The sequence below is a fragment of the Phaethon aethereus genome (genome assembly GCF_964289735.1).
Source record: "Phaethon aethereus genome assembly, chromosome: 4".
Lineage (NCBI taxonomy): Eukaryota > Metazoa > Chordata > Aves > Phaethontiformes > Phaethontidae > Phaethon > Phaethon aethereus.
The window spans coordinates 36,889,377-36,911,443 of record NC_138578.1 but is presented as its reverse complement, the minus strand read 5'-3'; the positions used below and the strand labels follow the sequence as shown (position 1 = coordinate 36,911,443).

At 39.1% G+C, this 22,067-nt stretch overlaps 1 protein-coding gene across 1 annotated transcript in view; it reads left to right on the top strand.

Moving 5' to 3' along the window:
• DCHS2 (dachsous cadherin-related 2) overlaps positions 1-22,067 on the top strand; it is a gene marked incomplete at both ends in the record, with an annotated part of 120,882 nt that overhangs the window by 80,652 nt on the left and 18,163 nt on the right. Inside the window, 7 exons of the mRNA XM_081999463.1 lie at positions 3,595-3,752; positions 4,892-5,732; positions 6,690-6,929; positions 12,130-12,264; positions 12,505-12,714; positions 13,985-14,842; positions 21,643-21,753. Coding sequence (XP_081855589.1) covers positions 3,595-3,752; positions 4,892-5,732; positions 6,690-6,929; positions 12,130-12,264; positions 12,505-12,714; positions 13,985-14,842; positions 21,643-21,753 — 2,553 coding nt within the window. The remainder of the gene's footprint in view (positions 1-3,594; positions 3,753-4,891; positions 5,733-6,689; positions 6,930-12,129; positions 12,265-12,504; positions 12,715-13,984; positions 14,843-21,642; positions 21,754-22,067) is intronic.

Genomic DNA, 22,067 nt, shown 5'->3' with positions numbered 1-22,067 from the left:
GTCTGCTTTCTGGGCTATTTTGCCTGAATGTCAGTCCCTGGAAGGCTTGATTGTTCTGCCAAACTTGACAGCCACACATTGCCTGTGGTTTCACAGGCCATCTTTTTTTTTGTCCCAAACTGCAGTTTCTGTGATTAAGTTTGAGAGCACAGAGTTGAGAAAGTGCCTGGGCTTTGGAGAACCTCATGTGAATGAAAGCCTGGCCAACAGGTTGGACAATGCAGAGGTGGAAAATTTAAGTGAAAAAGCATATTTGTTTATTGGCAGGTTAGGATAGGGTTGCAGGCAGAAGAGGAGACTGGGGCCATTAGAGTCCAGTTATCAAGAGATTTAATTTTTTTTCTGTTTCATGTTTCATCTGCTCTTCTCAGTTTCCTTCTTTCTTATCCATTTCTTCTATTTATTTCTTCTTTTTATTATTTATTTCTTCCTTTTCTCTCCATACAAAAAGGGACATGTTTAGGGTGTATGATACAAACAGCCGTTGCCTGATTGAGGTGATTTATGGAGCTGAAAGCTGAGCAAATGCTTCTGGAAGTGTAGGGAGTGTGAGCTTTTAGAGCAACAACTGACATGCTCTTTGAGTGTAAAACTTAAAACTACCTTTTCCCTTATTCCTCACTTTGAACTTCCAAAAGAATGAGGATTTGGAGTGTATTTAGAAAGTGAGCAAGCTACCACTCACATGCACTTGCCCTCAGTAATCTTGGGCAAAAGTATTCAAAAGTGGTCTCTCTCTTCTCTTAGTACATGTCATCTATTAAATCAGTTGAAAAGCAAGATCTGTCTTTAGGCTTTTGAAATTCAGGAATTGAAGAAATTGCTTTAGCTACAAAATGTAGTATAAAAGTTTGATTAGTCTGTCTGTAGATGAAGGGAAATCAATTTCAAAAGCTTTTTTTTCCTTGAAGTTTTTTCTGATTTGGAATCAAATGGCTACACTTTGAAATTATCCATGAATCAATTAAAAAATAGGCTCATAAAAATACCAGAAAAATAGAAATAAGATGTTTCAGGTTTGACTGTCTTTATAGTGCAGTACCTGATAAAAAAGATGAAAATTAGAAACACTTTTAAAATGGAAGTCCCAAGAGGTTCTGGTTTTATACAATATCTCTCTCCAACATCATCAGACTTTTCTGTTACTTTTATTGCCACCAAAATATACACAAACCTGACTGTTTCATGCAATATTTGGATTTTAGTGGAATTGTAGTCTCTAGTGAATAACGCTATTGGTAACTTCTTTTCTGACCAGCTTTCTTTTATTTTATTCAAAACTGTAGATTCTGACTATTCCTTTCTCCTGTCAAATAAGCTTCAACCATTCAGAAGGTCTGTGGACGGACACCTATTTGAATTGAGCTTAGCTATCTATGTTCTGCTACTTGAAAGGAAAAACAAGTATTGGTCATTATGTTGAGGTGCTGACTATCCTCATCACTGCTGAAGCAAGGGTGAATCCTCCAGTTGCTCAGATCGCAGTTATGTACTTGCAATGTTTTTGTTCTCTGATTATTTTTTTAAAACTATTTTTTATTTTTTGTTCGGTTTGGTAACTGTAGCTCCATTTTGGTAGAAAAATGAAGGGAATAGTTTTTGTGCACTGCTATTTGCTGTTTTCCTTTTCTTGTTACTTCTCCCTATCATGTATTTTAAATGTCAGTTTTAGCAAAATGTTAACAATATATGCATGCAATTCACATTATGTGTTCTGTTTTTCATATCTCCTCTGCCTTTTGCTTAGCTGGGATTTTGTGTCATGAAACATATGGAACAAAATAGCATATTGGTGAAAGTAGACATACTGTTGGGACCTAAACCAGGAAAGTAACCAAAAGCTATTTATGAAAACAGAAATATAACAGCATTAATATTTTGAAACTATCATGAAAAATGCAGAATGTGGGACTGTCTCATTCAATATAATTGTCTTTACATATTGTTTCTTTTTGTTGGCAATTTCCTCATTACGTTCCAGACTCAAGAGTCAACCCAGAAGGGACTCATGGAGCATTAGAAACTTATAATCAGTAAAAAATAGGAGAACAATATTGGAAAAAATTCCTATTTGTCGATTGTGAAAATCCTGATTTCTAACTAGCCTGCTCAGTGTTTTTTCAAATTCTACAGGTGCAAATATTTTACAGTTGCAGGTGAGGTGATCGGATACAAAAATGAACATCTACATGTGCAGCTAACTAATTTGCATGTGCAGATTTGGAGAACGTAAACAGCTTCATGCTCACTTAGGTGCCTATGGAAATATAGTTCCTTATGAGTGTTTTGTGTACTACATCTGCACTGAATTTATTTTTTACCACAGTTGCTTATTAGAATAGCAGCTGTTATGCTGCATGACTTTGTTTAACCCACTAGCACACATTACTAAAAATTCACATAGCAAAAAGTTGTTTGCATAGTGTTTCAAGAGAGACGTAGTTATGACAAGTTCAATTTTCTTGGTTTCTGGTAAGGTATACCAAGTAATAGACGGTTTCCCATTTTACTAAAAATTGGAGAGTAATTTGTATTGCATTCCTTGAAAATGGGGGAGGTAGGTGTTGGTCTTTTCTCACAACTAACAAGCAATAAGATGAGAAAGAATGGCTTCAAGCTGCACCAGGGCAGGTTTAGATGGGATACTAGGAAAAATTTCTTCACCAAAAAAGTGAAGGGTTATGAAGCACTGGAACAGGCTGCCCAGGGAAGTGGTTGAGCCACCATCCCTGGAGATACTTAAAAGATGTGTAGATGTGGCACTTAGGGACATGGTTTAGTGGTGGACTTGGCAGTGTTAGGGTAATGGTTGGGCTCAATGATCTTAAGGGTCTTTTCCAACCTAAATGATTCTATGATTCTAAGTCACAAAGAGCTTCTATGGTAGAATTTTTCTTTGCAACTCTAGAATAAATGTAGTATGATGTAGCTGCAAGTAGTAATTTTAATTAGGTGTTGCTTGCTATTAGCATGTAGCCAGTCCTTGATAAAGGTTGTAAGCATAATTTCCAATATTCACATGTTGCACTGCAACAATTTACTGTAAGATTTTACCTGCATCCAATTAGCTTCTGGTTCAGAGCACAGGTGGCATCACTGCAGTTAGGGTGTCTTAGGGGTAGAGACAGGGCTCTTTGCTGACCCATAGCCTGCAAGGGACATGTGCCAGCTGTGTATCCAGCATCACTTACTTGACTCTTCATGCCAGTTCCAAGACTAAGACTTAATTCTTTCTCTGGCCCTGCCTGCCAACTTATGTTGGAAGTAGCAGTACCAATCCTGGCGTGTCTGCTGCTCTCCTGATGCACACACCATTGGTGTGAATAACATTGGTACAAAGTGGAGCAGTTGCTTTAGAACTCCATAGCATTTCTCTCTGTAGCTTTCTAAATTCAGAGTAAGTGGTTTATAATAACTATGTACTCGATGAAGGAAGAAGAGGTGAACCAAATGAGCTGGAGCTATCCAAATGAGTGCAGCAGGTTCTCTTTCCTCTGTGTCCTGCTCTTACTTACTATTAATTACAACGTTCAGTACTATGGAGACAAGCTGAAGAGGTCTGCAATAACTGATATCCATTTTTTTCCCCCATAGAAGAGGATATAGGGTACTTCCAGATTGATGCTGTCAATGGGGAGTTAAGAACAACCCGGTCTCTGTCACATGCTGGGAGATCAGACTACAGAATGATGGTCACAGCCAGGGACCAGGGGATGCCTTCGCTTCAGGGACATGCGGCTGTTTACATCCAGGTACTTGTATATGTTGTACAGACAGAACAGTTATGTTAGATACTTAGTTTCTTTGAAAAAACATTTTTGGGAGAAGCTAGGGAAATTTTTCTTCAGCCGTTTTTCTGTTGAGGGAGGGAATGAGAGGGAAGAATAATTTTGATTTGTTAAGAATACACAACAACATTCTGTGTTGTCTTGCAAATAGATGATGTTTGTGCTTTAGTAGGAGGTCATTATGAACACTTAAAAAGAGAAGAAAAATACCCAGGTAGGCAGAATGAAAAGCAAATATCAGGAGGGACTGAAAGTGGGGGAGAGAGCAGATTTTTTTTTCTCCACTATGTTACTCTCTTTTCTAAACTCTGTCTCTGTAACCCAATATAAGGATAGCTCATTCCTTTGTGCTGGTTTGTACAGGGCTGCTCTGCACGGAGTGTGAAATCCAGCACGTGCCCTTTCCACAGCCAGCCACTTGCTGTTCATCGAGCCGCGGTGGGGCTGCTTTGTCCAGGCTGCCTGTGCTCTCCTTTATCAGAGGGTGACTGTGACAGAGGCTGCTATTTTCATGTCACCCAAAAGATGATTAATTTTCATTAGCTTGAGAAAAAATGCTTCCGTCAAGAAAAGGCAAATGCAGTTCCCACAGTTAAAGAGATTCTTTCATTTTAAAGTATTAACTTGGAACACTGCAGCAATCGATAAGGAATGAATGCCTGTAATGACATAAACAACCCTCAGAAAAAAACAGCTATCTGTTTGTGTTTGGCAAACTACATAGCGTACTGTGCTTTCTTTGTCACACCTGTCCCTGTGATGCTGTCCTATGTAGAAAGACAGTTAAAGTGCTTCAGAGTAGTGGTAGAGATAGCAGTATTCAAGTTGTCTGTCTTTGGACCCCTGTGATTCAGAGGGTGAGAGACTGTCTTGTCCCTTTTTTTTAACATGGGAATGAAAGATAGAGTTATGTAATGACTGGCCAAGGACTATTTGAACTCTCATGGAGCATGTTGAGTTTTTTTCCCAGCTTTGAGGCATACTTAGGAAAAATATAGTCACAAATAATACATGATTAAACTCTCAATTAAGAAAAAGAATTTTCATTACACTGTTCATAATAACAATGGGAAAATATTGCAGTCTTTGTGCTTTTGTTGCAGGTAATCCCAATTCCCAACAGGAGATCTGTCTCCTCTCAAGATTTCAAGCACTTTGTCATACCTGAAAATTTTAAACCTGCACAAGTGTTGAATTCTCTGAAGTGGCCTGATAATCATCTAACAACTAACAGGAAACTGGATTTCAGTATTGCTAAAGATGATGACAATGTTCATTTTGAAATAGATAGCTTGACAGGAGACCTTTTTCTTTCCAAGGAACTTGACTATGAAACAGCTTCGCACTTCATTTTGCAAGTTATTATAAAGGATTATAATAATAATCCTCCACAAAATAACACTGTCTTCTTAAGTATCGATGTAGAAGATCAGAATGATCATTCTCCATATTTTCAAGATGACTTTGTAGTGATTGGCATAGAGGAAAATGTACCTGTTGGCACTCCAGTTTACACATTCAATGCAAAAGATGGAGATGGCACTTTTCTGAACAGCAAAATACAGTATTCCCTAGAAACGAGTAACACGGGTGAAAATCCATTTCTTATTCACCCTTCGTATGGCACCTTGACCACAGCTTTTCCACTAGACAGGGAGATTACTCGCTCTGTGATCCTTACAGTGTCTGCAGCAGACCAGGCAATAAATGTGACTGATCGCAGGTTTGATTCCCTGGCTGTGAAAATTGTTATTTTAGATGTCAATGACAACAGTCCTGGTTTTACGTCTTCACCTCTTTCCTATGTCATGGAGGATGTGGAGGTGGGCTTCCTTGTGCACCGCATAATTGCAAAGGATCCTGATGAGGGAAGAAATGGACAAGTTACATATCACATTCTTTCAGGCAATGAAAACAAAGCATTTGTATTGGATAAAATCACAGGTATTGTAACTTCTGTTCTCTGGAGTTTCTTGTGCTGTGCTTCTTACAGTAATATTTGGGAGTGCAATGCAATGCAATACTGAAATACAACATTGCTATGCTTCTCTACCCAGGTGACTTATCATCCCCAGGGGTGATTACCTGGGGCAGAGCACCATGCGAGCATGGCAGTACTGTGCGCAGTAGGCAAGCTGAGTGAGACTCAGCTCAAAAATTTCTGCATGTCGCTATTACTGTGTTGTGTAGATGTGCTAGAGCGCTTTCCAAAAGCGCATTAAGGAATGTGGGAAGAAAGTGTGTGCAGTGAAATACTTCGTTCTGATTTTTGCATGATGCATACTTAAAGCATGTGCATACACATATGTTGCTATACATACACACAAGGAAAGAAAAAGTCAAGATCAAGGAATGTGCATTACACTGTGGGTGGAACATGTTCAGTGGAGGCTCAAAGTGCTGATGAATTTCTTTTTTCGTCCCCCTGAAATTCTCAGGTTCCCGAATGAGTTCTGTAACTATTATACCATCTGCACACAAATGCAAATCTCACCCTAATAGTTGCAGTATTTTCTGGTTCTTACACTGATTTTGAATCCATTATGTGATACAGCTGACACTGATTTGTAGAAATCCTAGTTGCATAACTTATGTGCAAAAGACAAATATTTAAGTTAAATAATGTTTCAAAGTTAAGCCCAAAGTTAAATAAAAAGGAATCTCTGAACTTCACTTGAATATTCCATGAATCCCAGTTTCCCTTGATCTCAAAATGAGTATTTCTGGGCCAGTTAGCATTCTAAAGGCAATAACAGGTAATGACAGACTCCAAAGTCTGGAAGCCTTCCAGCAGTGGCACAGCATGCATGGTGATATTACACTGAAGCTGTGAGTGCTGGAACAGCTAGGACCCTAACCTGGACCAGAATACTTTTTTAATATATTCTTTCTTTATAATAGGGCTCTTAACTACAGCCCAGCTCCTGGACCGTGAGATTCAGGAACACTACAGTTTGACAGTCATGGCTCTGGACGATGGCAGCCCAGCCCTCTCTGCCACCCAGGTTCTAACCGTCATTGTTCTTGACGTGAATGATGAGACGCCGATATTTCTGAAACAACTTTATGAGACTGCGGTTCGTGAAAACCAAGATCCAGGGGAGTTTGTTATAAAGGTAGAAGCTGTGGACAGAGATTCAGGTAATTCCTGTCCTTTTGCTGTTAATTTCATTGTGGACCATAATAGACCCATCAAATCTTGCTGCCTGCTATGCTTGTGTGTACAGTCATTGTGCTTTTCCCAAGGTAATGTATGAGTTTTGAGTTTCAAAATGTGGCTTTTTTTTCCAGACCCTCAACCTTTATTCAGGGCTTGGAGATATTCTAACTTGCACGCTGGGGTAGCTTCAGCTCTGACTGGTATATTAAATGTCAAATGTGCCCTTGCATGATGCAAAGTGGCTCAACGTACTGTAGCTTTCGTGTGAAGATAGCCAGAGTGCTCTGGTTATAAATCAGCAATGTTCAACTCAGTTAAAGTTAATATTTGAACGGGGTTTTTTTTGCTTTCAATCAGAGCGTTTTGAATAATTTTGAATAGTTTTTTTCACTAAACAAGGGTCCTAATTTTGTAACAGAACCGGCAAATATGCACTATCTTTTCTGACCAGAAAGGGGCACTGTCATCCAAGATTTTCCCGCTAGTTGAGCTGTGAAGAGAAGCCGCTCTGGATTTCAAACAGGCTTTTACATACATCAGAATGTTAATGCATTCCTTTTCAAACATATGCAGAATGGATGAGTAAGAAGGGGTGGTTCATATGCTCTTTGAATCACAGGTAAGGACTAAACGTGAGAGAGTCTTTGCTAAGCAACAAAGAATTCCCTCCAGTTCTTCAGCTAGCTGCTGTTTTGAAATACCTGAAATGCGTATGGTGTTATAAGTAGTCTGTGTGCTGGAGAGAATCTTCTCCTCAGTAATACCACGCACAGTGCATGCAGCTGGTGTAACGTGAAGCAGTTACACAGAGTCTGTGGTCTGTAGTAAAGATAAAATCTGGAAAGAGGATTAAATATTACAATACTGCTCAAGTTGGCCCAAAGGTTGTCTCAATTCTGTGAATGACTTTCTTTTACTGTGTGCTCACTTCCTACACATCTTTAGAATTGTTTAAGGTTGTGCTATCCAAAAAACAGATAAAACAATAGATCTTGTTAGCAAAATAATTTTCTGTATTCAGTAAGATTTGTCGTTTTAATGTAGAGCACATATTGATTACAAAAGGCTGAGTGATCTCAACAGAGGTGCTGTATAGAAGAGACATTTCTCCAAAAGCATGTAAAGTATTTAGAATTTAGGAATGGTTGGGTAGCCCTGTCTATGAAAATCTTCATGACAGCTGAGCAGCATTACAGTCTACCTCTGTACCTTGATCTTCCAAGTATTTTCTTTCTTTTGTGGATCACACTATAAGAAAAAGGCAGTATTTGAAGTAAAAATTTGCAAGATAACAGAGAAAACAAGTGTGAATTTGCTTGAATTCCTCTCCCTCCTTTCTCTGTCCCTTATATTTATTTATTGCACATCTTGTGGGAAATACAGCAGAAGGGAAATCTTGGGAGCGGTTAGGAGGAGGGTGCGGGGGTGGCTTGGCAGGGTGGAGAGGAAGGGCATTTCAAGAGTGCTGGGTGGCACAGTGTGTGCCTGCCTGTGCAGACACTGGGCTGGAGCACTGTTGTGGCTGATGGTTCCTTCCTGCCTTTTTCTTTCTTTTGCTTTTTAAAGTACATTTTCCAGTAACCACAGTCCCTCTGTTGGACCTTTTTCTCACATTTGCCTGATTTGGCCCCATGTCGTGTGTGTAACAGTATTGTTCCAAACAAATGCTAAAGTGATGCTCGTAATGTAAGAATATAGGATTTATATCGGAGTCTCATAAATATAATGCTACTCACTTTTATGGTTTTGGAACAGAATTTTTGAATAAGATGACTCCTCTCATGGTGTTCTTCATTTTTTACTTTATTTTTATGCACCCTTTAAATTGCAGTTCACATCCCAATAATATTTGCATAGTCTCAGTGGAGGACTTTCCTCCCATCAAAGATTCCACCCCCCCACACACTTCATATGTTCCCTGACTGACCACAGGGAGGAATCATTTTTACTGACAATATCAGCCATCATCAACCTTTTGTTTTATTTGCCTTTCTACTTCATTCCCTGTGAAGGGAAGAGGAAAAGAAAGCAACTGTCACCACCTTTGTTTTTGACCCAAGCTTTAAGCTTGCTTCCAGTTCAAAAGGTCTTGTTTCTTCTTTCAGGCTTTTTTTATCTAGTTGGGGGTTTGTTTTTTTTTTTTTTTTTGGCAATCACTGCTAAAATTTTTGCTTGTAATGATTTTCTTTCATGTATCCATGAAACATCTTGTTCGGCCAACTCCCTCCTGCACTGTACAAGAACTGCACTTACCACAACCCTGTTGCCTCACTTTCTCTAAGCCGTCTTACACTGTGAGAGCTCTCCACCCACCTCAAGGCCAACATGCAACAGCACAACACGAGTAAATGCAAGTGCAAAGACATGTGTAATATAGGTGAACACTGGGAAAAAAATGCACGGGAAAGCAAAGATACCTGCAGTGTATTTAAGATAGGTCAGGGGTTTGTCTTGAGATACGTCTTTGCAAAAGCTCTGAATGAACTGAGCTAGCATTTATCAAGGTCTGCTTTTAAGCTGATGTGCACCTCTGTGGTTCAGTAGTTATGTCTGGAGCCTTAGGAGAAAAATCTCAGAAGCTTAATAGGGACTGCTGACTTAGAGTTATGAGACAGGGCTTACTGCCACTCACTAGACATTTTGTCTTACTCATATTCATGTATTATTATGGTCTTAACAACATCAATATTATAAAGATGAGACTTGAGCCTAGGTTTGGGGCAGGGGGGACATTTGTTCCCATTGCTTCTTCACCAGTGTTGGCAGTAGACATATCCAAAGTGTAATGCCGTGGCTACTGCTTCAGAGAAGCCATGGTAGTACCCTGGAAGAGCAGGGGTTGCCCATGCAGTGGCAGAGGAATGGGAAAGGGGGCTGAAGCTTTCCCCTGACTGCAGCTCAGGCACCATGCATCCACCCTGCCTTCTGGCCTCCAGGGGAAGTGGTCCCTGCCACCGGCCGGTGGCAAGGAAGGGGCTTAGCTCCTCTTCCAGCTCATAATGCGCAGGAGGAATAGTTTGTTTCTCATTTCAGCTTGCAATTTCAGCCCCCAAAATGTGACTAGCACTCGTGAATAATTAACCAACAGGTTGGGTCAAGTGCAAGCTGCTGTGCCATGGTATGTGAATGCGTAGAGTCATCATGCTTCTCTCTTGGGCAGGGTGTGCAGCTTTCTCCTACTGCTAGCTGTATGCTCCTAGCAGCTGGATAGGAGAAAGGAGGCAGTAAGTACTTGGGAAATAAATGTAATTAAGGTGTCACGTGTTTGTGTGCTTTTAGGGTTAAAAGTTTTAATTGCAACAGTTGCGAACAGTCAACTTGGATGGCACCTATATGTTTTTTTGGCACTGCCTGTGAATAATGTCCATTGTGAAATCTGCAAATGCACTGGATTGAAGCAGTTCAGTTGCAGGAGACCAAAAGCTAATAGTTAATATCAGCCCTGCGGTGTCATGTGTCTTTTTTTTTTTTTCCTTTATATTGGATATATTGGTGATTAAGGATAGATAAATGCAGACAGAGCTGCGAATATCTTTTTAAATGTAGTTGAATGGTATCTAATATGGAGAGATCAAATAGTGTGTCGGTGACCTTAAACTTTCAAGACGTTCTCCTTGATATTCCTTACCACTGTGATTTTTCTCTTTTTTTCTAGAAGGCTAGAAGGATTTCTGTAACTCATTTTTCCTTCTGCTGTCGGTTGTATGAATATGTCCTTCCCTAGACTTAGCTTTGGTGCAAATGCATTTACAGTAATAGTTCTTTCAATCAAATTTCAGTAGCACTGTCGACTATTTAACAAAGCTATTCAAAGGCAGACAAAGGAAGTCATGGACATTAAAAAAAAAGTAGTCTCTGTTTCTTCTCTCACACTGGTGTTTCTCCATCAACTCCAGTCTAGATTGTCCTGTTTGCTATTGAAGCAGGTGAGAACAGGCAGGGAGTGTTTAACTCTGAATAGCAATTTTAGTATGACTCCTAGGTGCTGTAGCTTTCCAGGTGCGTTAATTGTCCCTATCCTATTACAAGACTAATTGTTGGTTGGAAAAACACAGAATTATTGAATGAAACTTAGAAAATATTGCAAAAAGGGGAATAAAAAAAAGCACAACTGTACAAGCCCTTCAAGTGTAATGTAGGACTGAACTCGTTAAAGTTGATAATATGAGTGTGATGGAGATGACATTATTCATCCCTCAGGAGGGTGTTGAAACTAGCAGAATTATGAAAGAAATTATTTTATAACCATAATAGGTAAGAATATGGAGTCATATTTTCCACTCAACTCAGGTGGGTAACTTTGAAAACCAGTTTTTTAAAAGCCTGTACAGTTTTAGTCTACTATTTCCTAGAGAAAGACAGGAAGGCTAATATCCCTGTACTATATACAAATGGTGGGTCTAATTAGGAACTGAATAGAGTTGGCATTCAGAAAAACTCTGAGGGAGAGAGAGTCTAACCTTCCCTTCTAGAAATGCTACATGACTATAAAACCAAGCAGTATGATTTCAAATACTGGCTACAAGTCAGAGCCGTCTAAAAGGCCTGCAACGTGCTATGGGAATGTTCACCAAATTGTCTTTAATGCTGAAGACAACTAGGAGATGCCTACCCTGTGAGACCTGATGGGACTTAGGCACCTGCCTGCTCAATATTACAAATATTTAGAACTGGTGGGCAGGCCCAGATGCAGATGTTTTCTCTGAATGCTTATACTATTCAGTGTTGCACTGTACAGAGACGCTTGCATTGGCTCCAAGTGAAGTTAAGTGGAGAACCAGAGCTGCTGGAGCAGCCTGGTACTCTGCCCAGCATCCTGTTGAGAAATAAATTAACTGCCTCGGGGAGAGCAGAAGACAAACACATAGATTCCACGGTCCTAAGTTAATGCTCTCTTGCACCATGTTGATACGTCAGCTTGTTTGGAGACATGCCCTGAGTGCCAAGAAATGTTGCTGGGATCACTTTGGAAAACTTAGGCCCAAAGCAGCAGCTGGATAAGAATTTTGAAGACCCAAATTTTAAATTTTGATCTTTTTTGTGCAGATACTCACTGCATTAAAAATGGTAATTTAATTCATAACCCATTTCTTGGAGTGGAGGGGGAGAAGAAAGAGACAAATATGTAGACCTGAATGTGAGGAGAGTGGCTATGTCTAAGACTTCCATTCTGCTTTTAAGGACTGAATTCCTTGCTTCAGTATGAAATCTTACCAGGAACTGGTTATGAGAAATTCAGGATGGACTCGAACAGCGGAGAACTTGTAACAACTGCATCACTGGACAGGGAAGCCCAGGAGGTTTTCAGTATTAAAGGTAACTGTGAAATAGGTATGAGTGCCTGTAAAATGGGAAGTGAGAACGGGTGTGATGTTATCAGTGTTACCTTTTTTCATGCCATCTGAATTAGATGGAATTGGTAAGATTGTCAGGTACAGAAGAGCATGTGCTTTTTGCATAGCACAAATAACTCTCCTATTTTGCTATTATTAAGGAACATCTATTGTTGCTCCCACAACCATTGTATAAGATTTGTTTTCTTTTTATTAATCTTAGTTTTGGTTCGAGACAGTGGAACCCCACTGCTTTCGAGCACGGTGACAGTTATCTGCAAAGTGCTGGATGAAAACGATCATTCTCCCATGTTTCTTCTTCCTGCCTCTGAGATCCATATTCCAGAGAACCAACAACCCTCTGTCATTTATGTGGCCCAGGCTGTGGATATGGATGCTGGCAATAATGGAGCTCTAAGATACAAAATAATCGGTAAGTTACACTCCATCATTTTTGTTAGTGTAAATCAGAAAGTATATAAACAGTTGTATCCAAGTTTTAGACTTATACTAGTCTTGATTTTACCAGGCCTCCCTAGCCCTCGTCTTGTCCACATGCTTCCTTTACGTGCGGAGGCAAAAAAAAAAAAAAAAAAAAAATCTTTCACCCCTTTGTTAGCATTAATAAGCACTTTCCAGGCATACTTTCAGTCTGCTTTCTGGATTTGAAATGGTACAGAAAATAAAAATGAAAAAACTACCAAATGCTCGAAGGAGGCATTCATCATGAAGGCATAATTTTGTCCCTTTTTGTTACAGTTGTGGAAGTTCTGAATGTAAATATACCCTTGCACATAAGTACAAGAATTAATCTGATTTTATTTATTTAATTGTATTTATTTAATTTTATTTCATGAGAGCTTCTTTCACCCAGCAATTAGTAATGTCCTACTTGGTTTTCATATTGCCAAACTGTCTCCATGTCCACTATCCCAATGTAAGCTCCACAGCTGTTCAAAGCCTCCTGTAGTATCTTTGCACAAATACAAGTTTGCTGTGCTTACTTTAGTTTGTGGCTCTCAGCAATAGCTAAAACGTAGGCAGATAGCTACTGTGGTAACAGCTGACACATTTTTCTTTGAAGAAACAGTTACGAATTCCTTTGTTTTCTCATTTTTAATTTCATGATCTTTTATGATACTTAATTTGATTACCTTTGGTCTTTCTACATGTTATAAAGTATGTATGCCACTCACTGTTACTAAAAACGCTGACATTTCTGTCAACTGCCTCATATTTACTTCCCCATGGTCCCCCAAATCAAGACTTTGCACAACTACTCGCTTCCAAGAGACAGGTTTGTAGAAGAGAATAAGGAGCAAGTAATTACAATTGTCAGCAATGCTTTATAGGTTTCTGGAATGTGTAACTAAGGTTGGGAAGAGGTCACTTTATGCAGCAGCATAGTTGCAGGAGATTTTATAAGGTGTGCTGCTTTGGGAAAAAAGACATGCATCTGGCAAAATAGCCACTCTGTAAATTGATATGACGTTCCGTATTTACTGTCATTGCCACCCACTGATTTAAATGAAATGCAGGTTTTAATTCATATAAGTTGAATAAAATATGCGACAGGCACATGAGTGCACCAGCTGTACGAGCAATTGGATCATGTTATTGCAATTAACATAACGATATTCACAAGGGATTCTTTTTTCAAAAGCAATTGTTTGTGATTATTTTATTTTTTATGTGTTTGAAAGGAGGAAATGTTGGAGAGTACTTCACGCTAAATAACACTTCAGGAAAACTGCGAGTCACTCGTAGCTTAGACAGAGAAGATGTCAGCAATTTCACTCTTGTAATTGAGTGCCATGACCGAGGCAACCCCTCGAGAAGCTCCACTGCACAGCTTTATCTAACGGTCTTGGACGAAAATGACCACAACCCATTGTTTGCAAAGACCCAGTATCACATCTCTGTGAGAGAAGACCTAGAGGAAGGCTCACCCATCCTGGACCTCTTCGCTTCTGATGAAGATGATGGCCTGAATGGTGAAGTTATGTACTCCCTCATTGATGACACCTTTGGAGCGTTTGCTGTTGACAGTGTAACGGGGTCTATAGTTACTACAAAGGCACTGGACCGGGAGAGCAAGTCCCAGTATACGTTTAGGGCTGTGGCAAGTGATTGTAGCACCTATTTGCCAAGAAGCACCACTGTGAGGGTTGTGGTGCACATTGATGATGTCAATGACAATGGTCCTGTTTTTTTGCAGAATCCTATCAGGGCCTTTGTGCCTGCTGAAACTGCTGTGAATGAGACAGTAGCCACTGTGAGAGCGAAGGACATGGATCTGGGGCCAAATGGAGCTGTTGTTTTTAGTTTGATGGTAGCAGAAACTGTATTTCAGATTGACGCAAAGACAGGTGACATCTTTCTTCAGGAGCCCTTGGTTTCCAAGGACTTTAGTACCCAGCTGCTAGTGACAGCTGCAGATCAAGGTATATCACCTCGAACAGCCACAACTATGGTCATTATCTTTACAGAGGAACAAGAGGAGGAGATTTTGTTCAGCCATAGCCTGTATGAAGCAAGTGTGCCTGAGAACAGTGCAGCAGGTAGGCATCAAATCCCAACTTGTGTTCTGGCAGTTGCCAATCTCCCCTCCTTTTGGAATGGTAATTGTAAGGAACAGTATAGGGAACCCTTTTTCCTGTGCAGCAGAGAAGAGAGAATTTGGATAAAGCAAATATCCATCTTCCCTTTTCCATTGCATCGGAGCAGAAAAGGAAGCATGTTGTCTTAGTTGGAGGCATCATCTGGCTCTGGAGTTTGCTGTCCATGTACAGCAGTGTTGCTTACATTAGACAGAAAACTCCTGTATCAAAGACGGTGTGTTTGCATCCCTCAGCCTGGGAAGCCCTGAGCATCAGTGGGTTCACTCTTGTAGCAAAATTACTTTAATGATGGGTGAAGAGCATTTACCCATCATTTCACTTGTCAACATACACAAGCTCAGATGAGTGGTGTGTACCTGTTGCAACATGACATTTCTTGATTTCAGAAAACCCTTCCTGAACTGTAATAGCTTTCAATAGCTTTTCCCCTAAAACCTTACTGAAGTTTTGGACTTTCAAGAAGAAGAAGAATGGCAGGTAGGGAGGGATGAAGGGGTGAGAAGTTTGGAGGCTGTGGTACATTGTCACTTGGACAGGCTTCTAAAGTGCGTCTCTAGGCAGAGCCTGTGCTAATGAATGCTGCCTGTAGACAAACAGCTTAAATCACACAGTGCTTACAGATTTATTTACTTTTGTTCAGTATAATGATGAGAATTACTGCTCTACTTTTTATCATTCAGAGAACATTTGTAGTTATGCCTTCTGCCAATTAGATATGGTTAAGTACCTTTTCCTGCTTCAGGGGATGGGTTTATCCTAATGAGGGGCAGAAAGGAGTCTTTCACATTTTTCTGCCCACAAATCCTGCTGTACAATTGACCAGACGTATTTAGAGATCTGACCTGCACGTATTCTTGATTCAAACGCTGCCTCGTAAGGTTCATCTTGAACAAGTAATTCATCCTCTTTATAGTTCAAATTTCCCTCAGTAAAATGAAAGCAATATTCCTTTGTATCCTAAGGGTATCGTGAGACTAGTGAATTCTTAGATCTCAAGTAACAGCCTATATATTTGATTAGGTATCGGTAAAAAAGAAATGTGTTAATAATTTTAGAAAACAAATCAATATTCTTGGATAATTACAAACAGAATAGAGAACTAAGAGTGAAGATGGCTGTTGCAGTAATCACTACTGTGATTACTTACCCACTCCTTCCTCTGTGCCTGTTTGGGACTACAAGCCAAACTTTCAGCAGGGTATTTTAAAATAAAGATAATGCTGTGAGTATTAGTGAGATTTCAATTAACAGATCAAAAATAGGCAATAAGGTGATTTATTTTTTTTTCATTCAGTGATTTCTTTTTTAACAAGAGATAAAATATTTTGGTTTCAGGCTATTTTTAAAGAATTGTGATGAATGATCAACCCACCAAGCTAGAGCATCCTTGTAGCTCTCACTATCTGTCAAAGAACACATGGGATTTTGGAAAAAGTGGAAGGCTTCCAGCAGGAAACAGTGGAGTGTGCAGTAGCCTGGTGATTAAAACCCTCCTGAAATATGAAGGATGTAGATTCAGGTCTCCTCAGCCAGAGGAGCATTTCCCTTTCACTCCATACTGAACACTCTGAGTACAGAACCTATGGGATAAGAAGTTCCTTAAAGTTCTTTAGCTTTTTTTGAACCAGTGCTTCATTTATTGCTTATATTCAAATGCAAAAAAAAAAAAAAAAAATTAATCCCTAAACATATTTGTCCTGACATTTAAAAAAATGCTTTTTATTCCATTAATTTGACCAGGATTTACAAGGAGTTTGGGACACCCTAATATTGAATTTTTCTGTGAATATCAGTCACAGATACCCCAAAGCCTCCAAACCCTGTTTTACTAGCATCAACACTGTGCAGTAATTAATCATGTGCCACTTTGCACAGGAGGGTCTGCCCTGGGGGAATTGCTGCTTCCAGAAGATACAGTTTGGATGTCACAGCAATGTGTGTTAATCTCTCATTTCTGTCTTTTCATTGATTGACCCATTGAGAGTCAATAGTGGTGACCCACAGTTACGGGGGCCCTCCATCCTAGGTGTCCAAAAAGTGGAGAGATCAGGGTGTTTCTAGAGACAGAGCCTTGGGGTCTCAGTTTTGTCTCTGCCTTGCTGCAGCAGGCTTGCATTTTCAGAAAGTGTCTGTGAGAACCTGTTTGTCAGGCTTCCCATGGGAGTAAGATCAAGGCCCTGGGGTTTCAGTCTTTTCAGGACAGATGGGTTTAAACTGAATTAATCCTGTATTAAAATTTCTTTCTAGTTAAGAAAAAATAATAAGTGGGAAGATAGTTTTTGTTAGGAAACAAGTATCAGTTTAAAGAAAGTAAGTAAAATTCAGAGCTTTATGGCAATAGATAAGCTAATCTGATCCTGAGTTTTCCAAAGTGTAGATACGTTTGTGGGTCAGGCTAGATAATCCAGCCTGAAATGATGGAAACGCCCCAAGGAACTGAGGTAACAGAATGCCATAGTCAGATTGTTCTCCCATTCAATTTATAGAAAATATAAATAAGATTCAATTTAAGTTGTTTTGATTAAAAGAAATTTAGCAAAGCTTCAGGGTAAACAGGAAGGTTTCATCCCAAAATTTTAGTTTGTATATTTAATAAAAGTCTATTTGCTAAGAAGATCAAATTCTTTTAAGAGTATGACAGATTTTACCAAATACTAATACTGTTTTGGCTCTGTTTGTAGCATCTTCTTATTTATATAAGCATAAGTAAATATCAGATATTTTACATTTCAGTGGGAAAAAAGCATGATTATAATTAAAACTCTCATAGAAGTTAGCTTACAGGATATATGTGATCCTGGGACCCCTACAAGTATGAATGGTACCAGTGTATTCAGTCCAGGGGAGATTTACATTACATACTGATTATTTGTAGAACTGGTATTAATAAATGTGGCTTTTCCTCCTAATTTTAGTTCTACCTTAACTAATAGAGTGGGAAAACTCTATGTTTATTTTAAAAAGAATAAAAAAATCTGAATAGTCTAAACGACAAAAGCCAAAGGTCCTAAGTTTTAATTTAGTCTAAACTCATCAATTGGGTGAGTGCCTCAGGAATTGGTCCTTGTAGGCAGATTTTCTTAAAGTGTTTGACCTCCGAGTTTAATGCCCTTCAGAAAACCCCATTATTCTACTTTTTGTTTAATATTAAATATTTAATGTCTTTAAATATTACAAACTGCATTACAACAGGCACTTAGAAGCCAGTCAATAAATAATCAAGTCACTGCAGTCTCCAGAGGGTAAGAAACCTTTATTATTCACCAAGCTTTCACTTGAATGGTTGTTTGCATAGCACTTCCTTGGAGACAAATCCACCAGTAAAACTTGTTGACTCCTCAATTTTTTTTTTCTAATAGATATACAATATGTAGCCTCTTATTCTGTAAGTCATGTCTTACTCTTTGTGCTGAGTTAGCTTTTTATTTCATCAGCAATTAAGAGGTCTCAAGAAAGAATGGCAAGGATGAACCAGGGTTACATGACAAAAGGAGGGGAAAAGAGAATACTTTAATGAGTACTGAAGAGAAGAAAAACAATGATATAGTGACACAGTAGCTCAGTTCTGGTGTATATGTTATGTCCTAACAGAGAGTACGGCGACTGTGTTTGACCCTATTTGGCCAGGTAGGCAAATACTGTCCACAGTGCCATGCTTCAGCCTGAAGTCAGTAGGCATAACATAAAGGTTGGTGTGTAGGCTATTTAAAACAGCTTGAGATACATTCAAACGCAATCAGGTTGGCTGTGATTGGACTAAAAAAAAACCCTAAATATGAACATTTTAAATCACTCTTCTCTTTCCTTTAATATTCTTAAATAATTCAGAAGTTGATTGCATAGTGTTTCATGCCAATCTGACTGCTTTCTGCTCTGATCCTGATCTCCCTCCTTCCTTGCACGAGCTTCAGTGCTGATCTCCTCCACGTCGTGCCATTTCAGTGTGCTTTGCAGCAAGAAAGCTACCTTTCTCTTAATTTTCTCGAGGTTAAGTGTTACATGTTGTGACCTCTGCTTGAAGCAATATATGAACTACGTATACTTGAAATTGTGAGCTCCAGTGGGTGGGTACTATCTTTTGCTATACCTGTTTGTGTCACAACAGACCTCAGTGTTTGCTCGTATTTTTTTGACAATGAACTGTAAAAATCCACTGTTTGAAGGAGCCATTTTCTGTGAAAGGTATCACAAACAGAAGAAATTTGTTCTCTACCGAAAAGAAGTTGTAAACAACTTTAAGTACATGAAAAATATGAAACTTAAGGGGTTAGGATTTGAGGACCCAGAACAACAATTTCTTAACCTAACCCCTGAAAAACAGGGATTCAAGTAGAAATGCTGCTGTTTCATCTATGCTAGTTTTTCTTCTTAATCATGTAAGCAAACAAACAAACAGACTGCTGACAGCATTAGAAGATAAATAATGACATTCTTCAGATGTTGATTTTTTTCTTATCTTTAATTCTGCTCTGAGGATGCTATGAATGATTGCCCTTGCAGGCTTTTATAGTAAATCACAGTTGCTCAGCAATGGAAATGGAACCTACAACCCCCATCTTAGTTCCTAAAAAGACAGTGCAGCATTCATATCAGTCTTTACCTATTTGACAGTTGGATATTACTTCCAGAACTTTTCCAGTAAATGTCTTATAAATACATTGACTAGTGCAGAAAATTACATCTGTCAAAATCAACATAACTTTCCTTTTGACATTCAGATTTTGGGAGCAAATGACAAACCACTTAAAACAAAATTTCCTGTTTTTAAAAATTAGTAAGTAACAATACTAAAATAAAAAAAGGTCGTAAGAGCAATGTTTCCTTTCATGTTTACACTAAAGATGAAGTCCTTTCCTCTGACATCCAGGACACTGACTGTGAACAGCATGCCCTTTGTAATGTTATAAAATAGCTAGTTGTCTAATGCTGTTGGGAAGAGTTCAGGTTGCACAGTAACCTCACTCCATCATAGTTGGATGGAATCAATTACAATTAAATTAAATAATTAAAATTCTTTAAAATAAATTGCCACACGCTCAACGACTTCATAACTCACTTGAAAAGAATCATTATTTTGAAATCTTGATAATGCTTTTTAAACTTGTGCTGATTCTCATCAGGATGATGTATTCAGTTCAACATTTTCCCTCTAATCCTATTTCAAACAGGATTTTTTTTTCATGTCTCTTGTATTTTATATTATTGCCCTTTTCATGGAACTTGAATTCTGCTTGAATTGACACATAGCTATGCATGTAGCTTCATCTGTTCATTCTGTCAAAAGATGTCTAATTAAAATGTTTAAGAATATTTCATTTAAAATATTGTTAAAAAATCCAAACTTAATCCAGATAAATGAACGAAAAATGAACTCTTTATGGTGATTCAGGGGTAACATGCATTCTTATGATGCACAAAAAAATAGACTATTTTCCTTAAAGAATTCATGGAAAAGTGAGATTTAAATGACCAAAGACAGCATAACCTGAGCAAAAAGATTACATATGACTTAAGAGGTAATTCCAGTGGTACATGGGAGTTAGCGATTAGGAAAAGTTAAAAATCATCATTTTATTTAGGCAGGTGATGAAGTTGTGATCAGATGAGTAATTTACTCATAGCATAACCTGAGCAAAAAGATTACATATGACTTAAGAGGTAATTCCAGTGGTACATGGGAGTTAGCGATTAGGAAAAGTTAAAAATCATCATTTTATTTAGGCAGGTGATGAAGTTGTGATCAGATGAGTAATTTACTCATAGACAGTAATTTCACTTGCCTATGAAGTTGTAATGCAGTGGAAGTCATGAAGGAGTTGGACAGGCTGGATCAATGGGCCGAGGTCAACTGTATAAGGTTTAACAAGGCCAAGTGCTGGGTCCTGCACTTGGGTCACAACAACCCCATGCAACGCTACAGGCTTGGGGAGGAGTGGCTGGAGAGCTGCCCAGCGGAAAAGGACCTGGGCTTGCTGATTGACACCAATGGCCAAGAAGGCCAACAGCGTCCTGGCCTGTATCAGGAATAGTGTGGCCAGCAGGAGCAGGGAAGTGATGGTGCCCCTGTACTCAGCACTGGTGAGGCCGCACCTTGAATCCTGTGTTCAGTTTTGGGCCCCTCACTACAAGAAGGATATTGAGGTGCTAGAGCGTGTCCAGAGAAGGGCAATGAAGCTGGTGAGGGGTCTGGAGAACAAGTCTTATGAGGAGCGGCTGAGGGAACTGGGGTGGTTCAGTCTGGAGAAGAGGAAGCTGAGGGGAGACCTTATCGCTCTCTACAACTACCTGAAAGAGGGTTGTGGCAACATGGGTGTTGGTCTCTTCTCCCAAGTAACTAGTGATAGGACGAGAGGAAATGGCCTCAAGCTGTGCCAGGGGAGGTTTAGATTGGATATTAGGAAAAATTTCTTCACCGAGAGGGTGGTCAAGCATTGGAACAGGCTGCCCAGGGAGGTGGTGGAGTCACCATCTCTGGAAGTGTTCAAAAAACGAGTGGATGTGGCGCTTCAGGACACGGTTTAGGGGGCATAGTGGCGCTGGATTAATGGTTGGACTCGATGATCGTGAAGGTCGTTTCCAACGTTAGTGATTCTAAGTTGTTTTTATTGTCTACTATTTTAACTCATGAATAAACACCTAGCCTAATACATAGGTATTTGGCTGTGCATCTGCTATTAATCACAGTAATGTAAACTTAAACTTCTAAAATGGATGATGAAAATGTCTTATTGCTTCCATAGGTTCATCACTTTTAACTATAGAAGCTTATGAACGCAAATTTACAGGAGAAAACATAAAATACAGTATCTTCAGTGACAAGGAAAACATATTCTCCATACACCCCATTACAGGTACATTTTTATAAATGCAGGTTTTTTTCAAGTGTCTGTGTGTAGCTTAAAGAGTATGGTCTCTAAAATACAGCAAGTTCCTACCACAAGAACAAGGGGTAGAGTATCTTAGAGTATTACTTTCCTGTTACAATGAATGAATCATTAGTAAAACATCATTAAATGTTTTACTAAATCATTTACTAAAAATCATTAGGGGTGTGGAGAGACCTGCGCTATTGTAAACTTGATGTGGAAAGAAATTGAACAGCAGCATACCTGTTTAAAATACTAAATTCTGATTAACTATTAGTCATCAGATGTTGGGAGTTGAT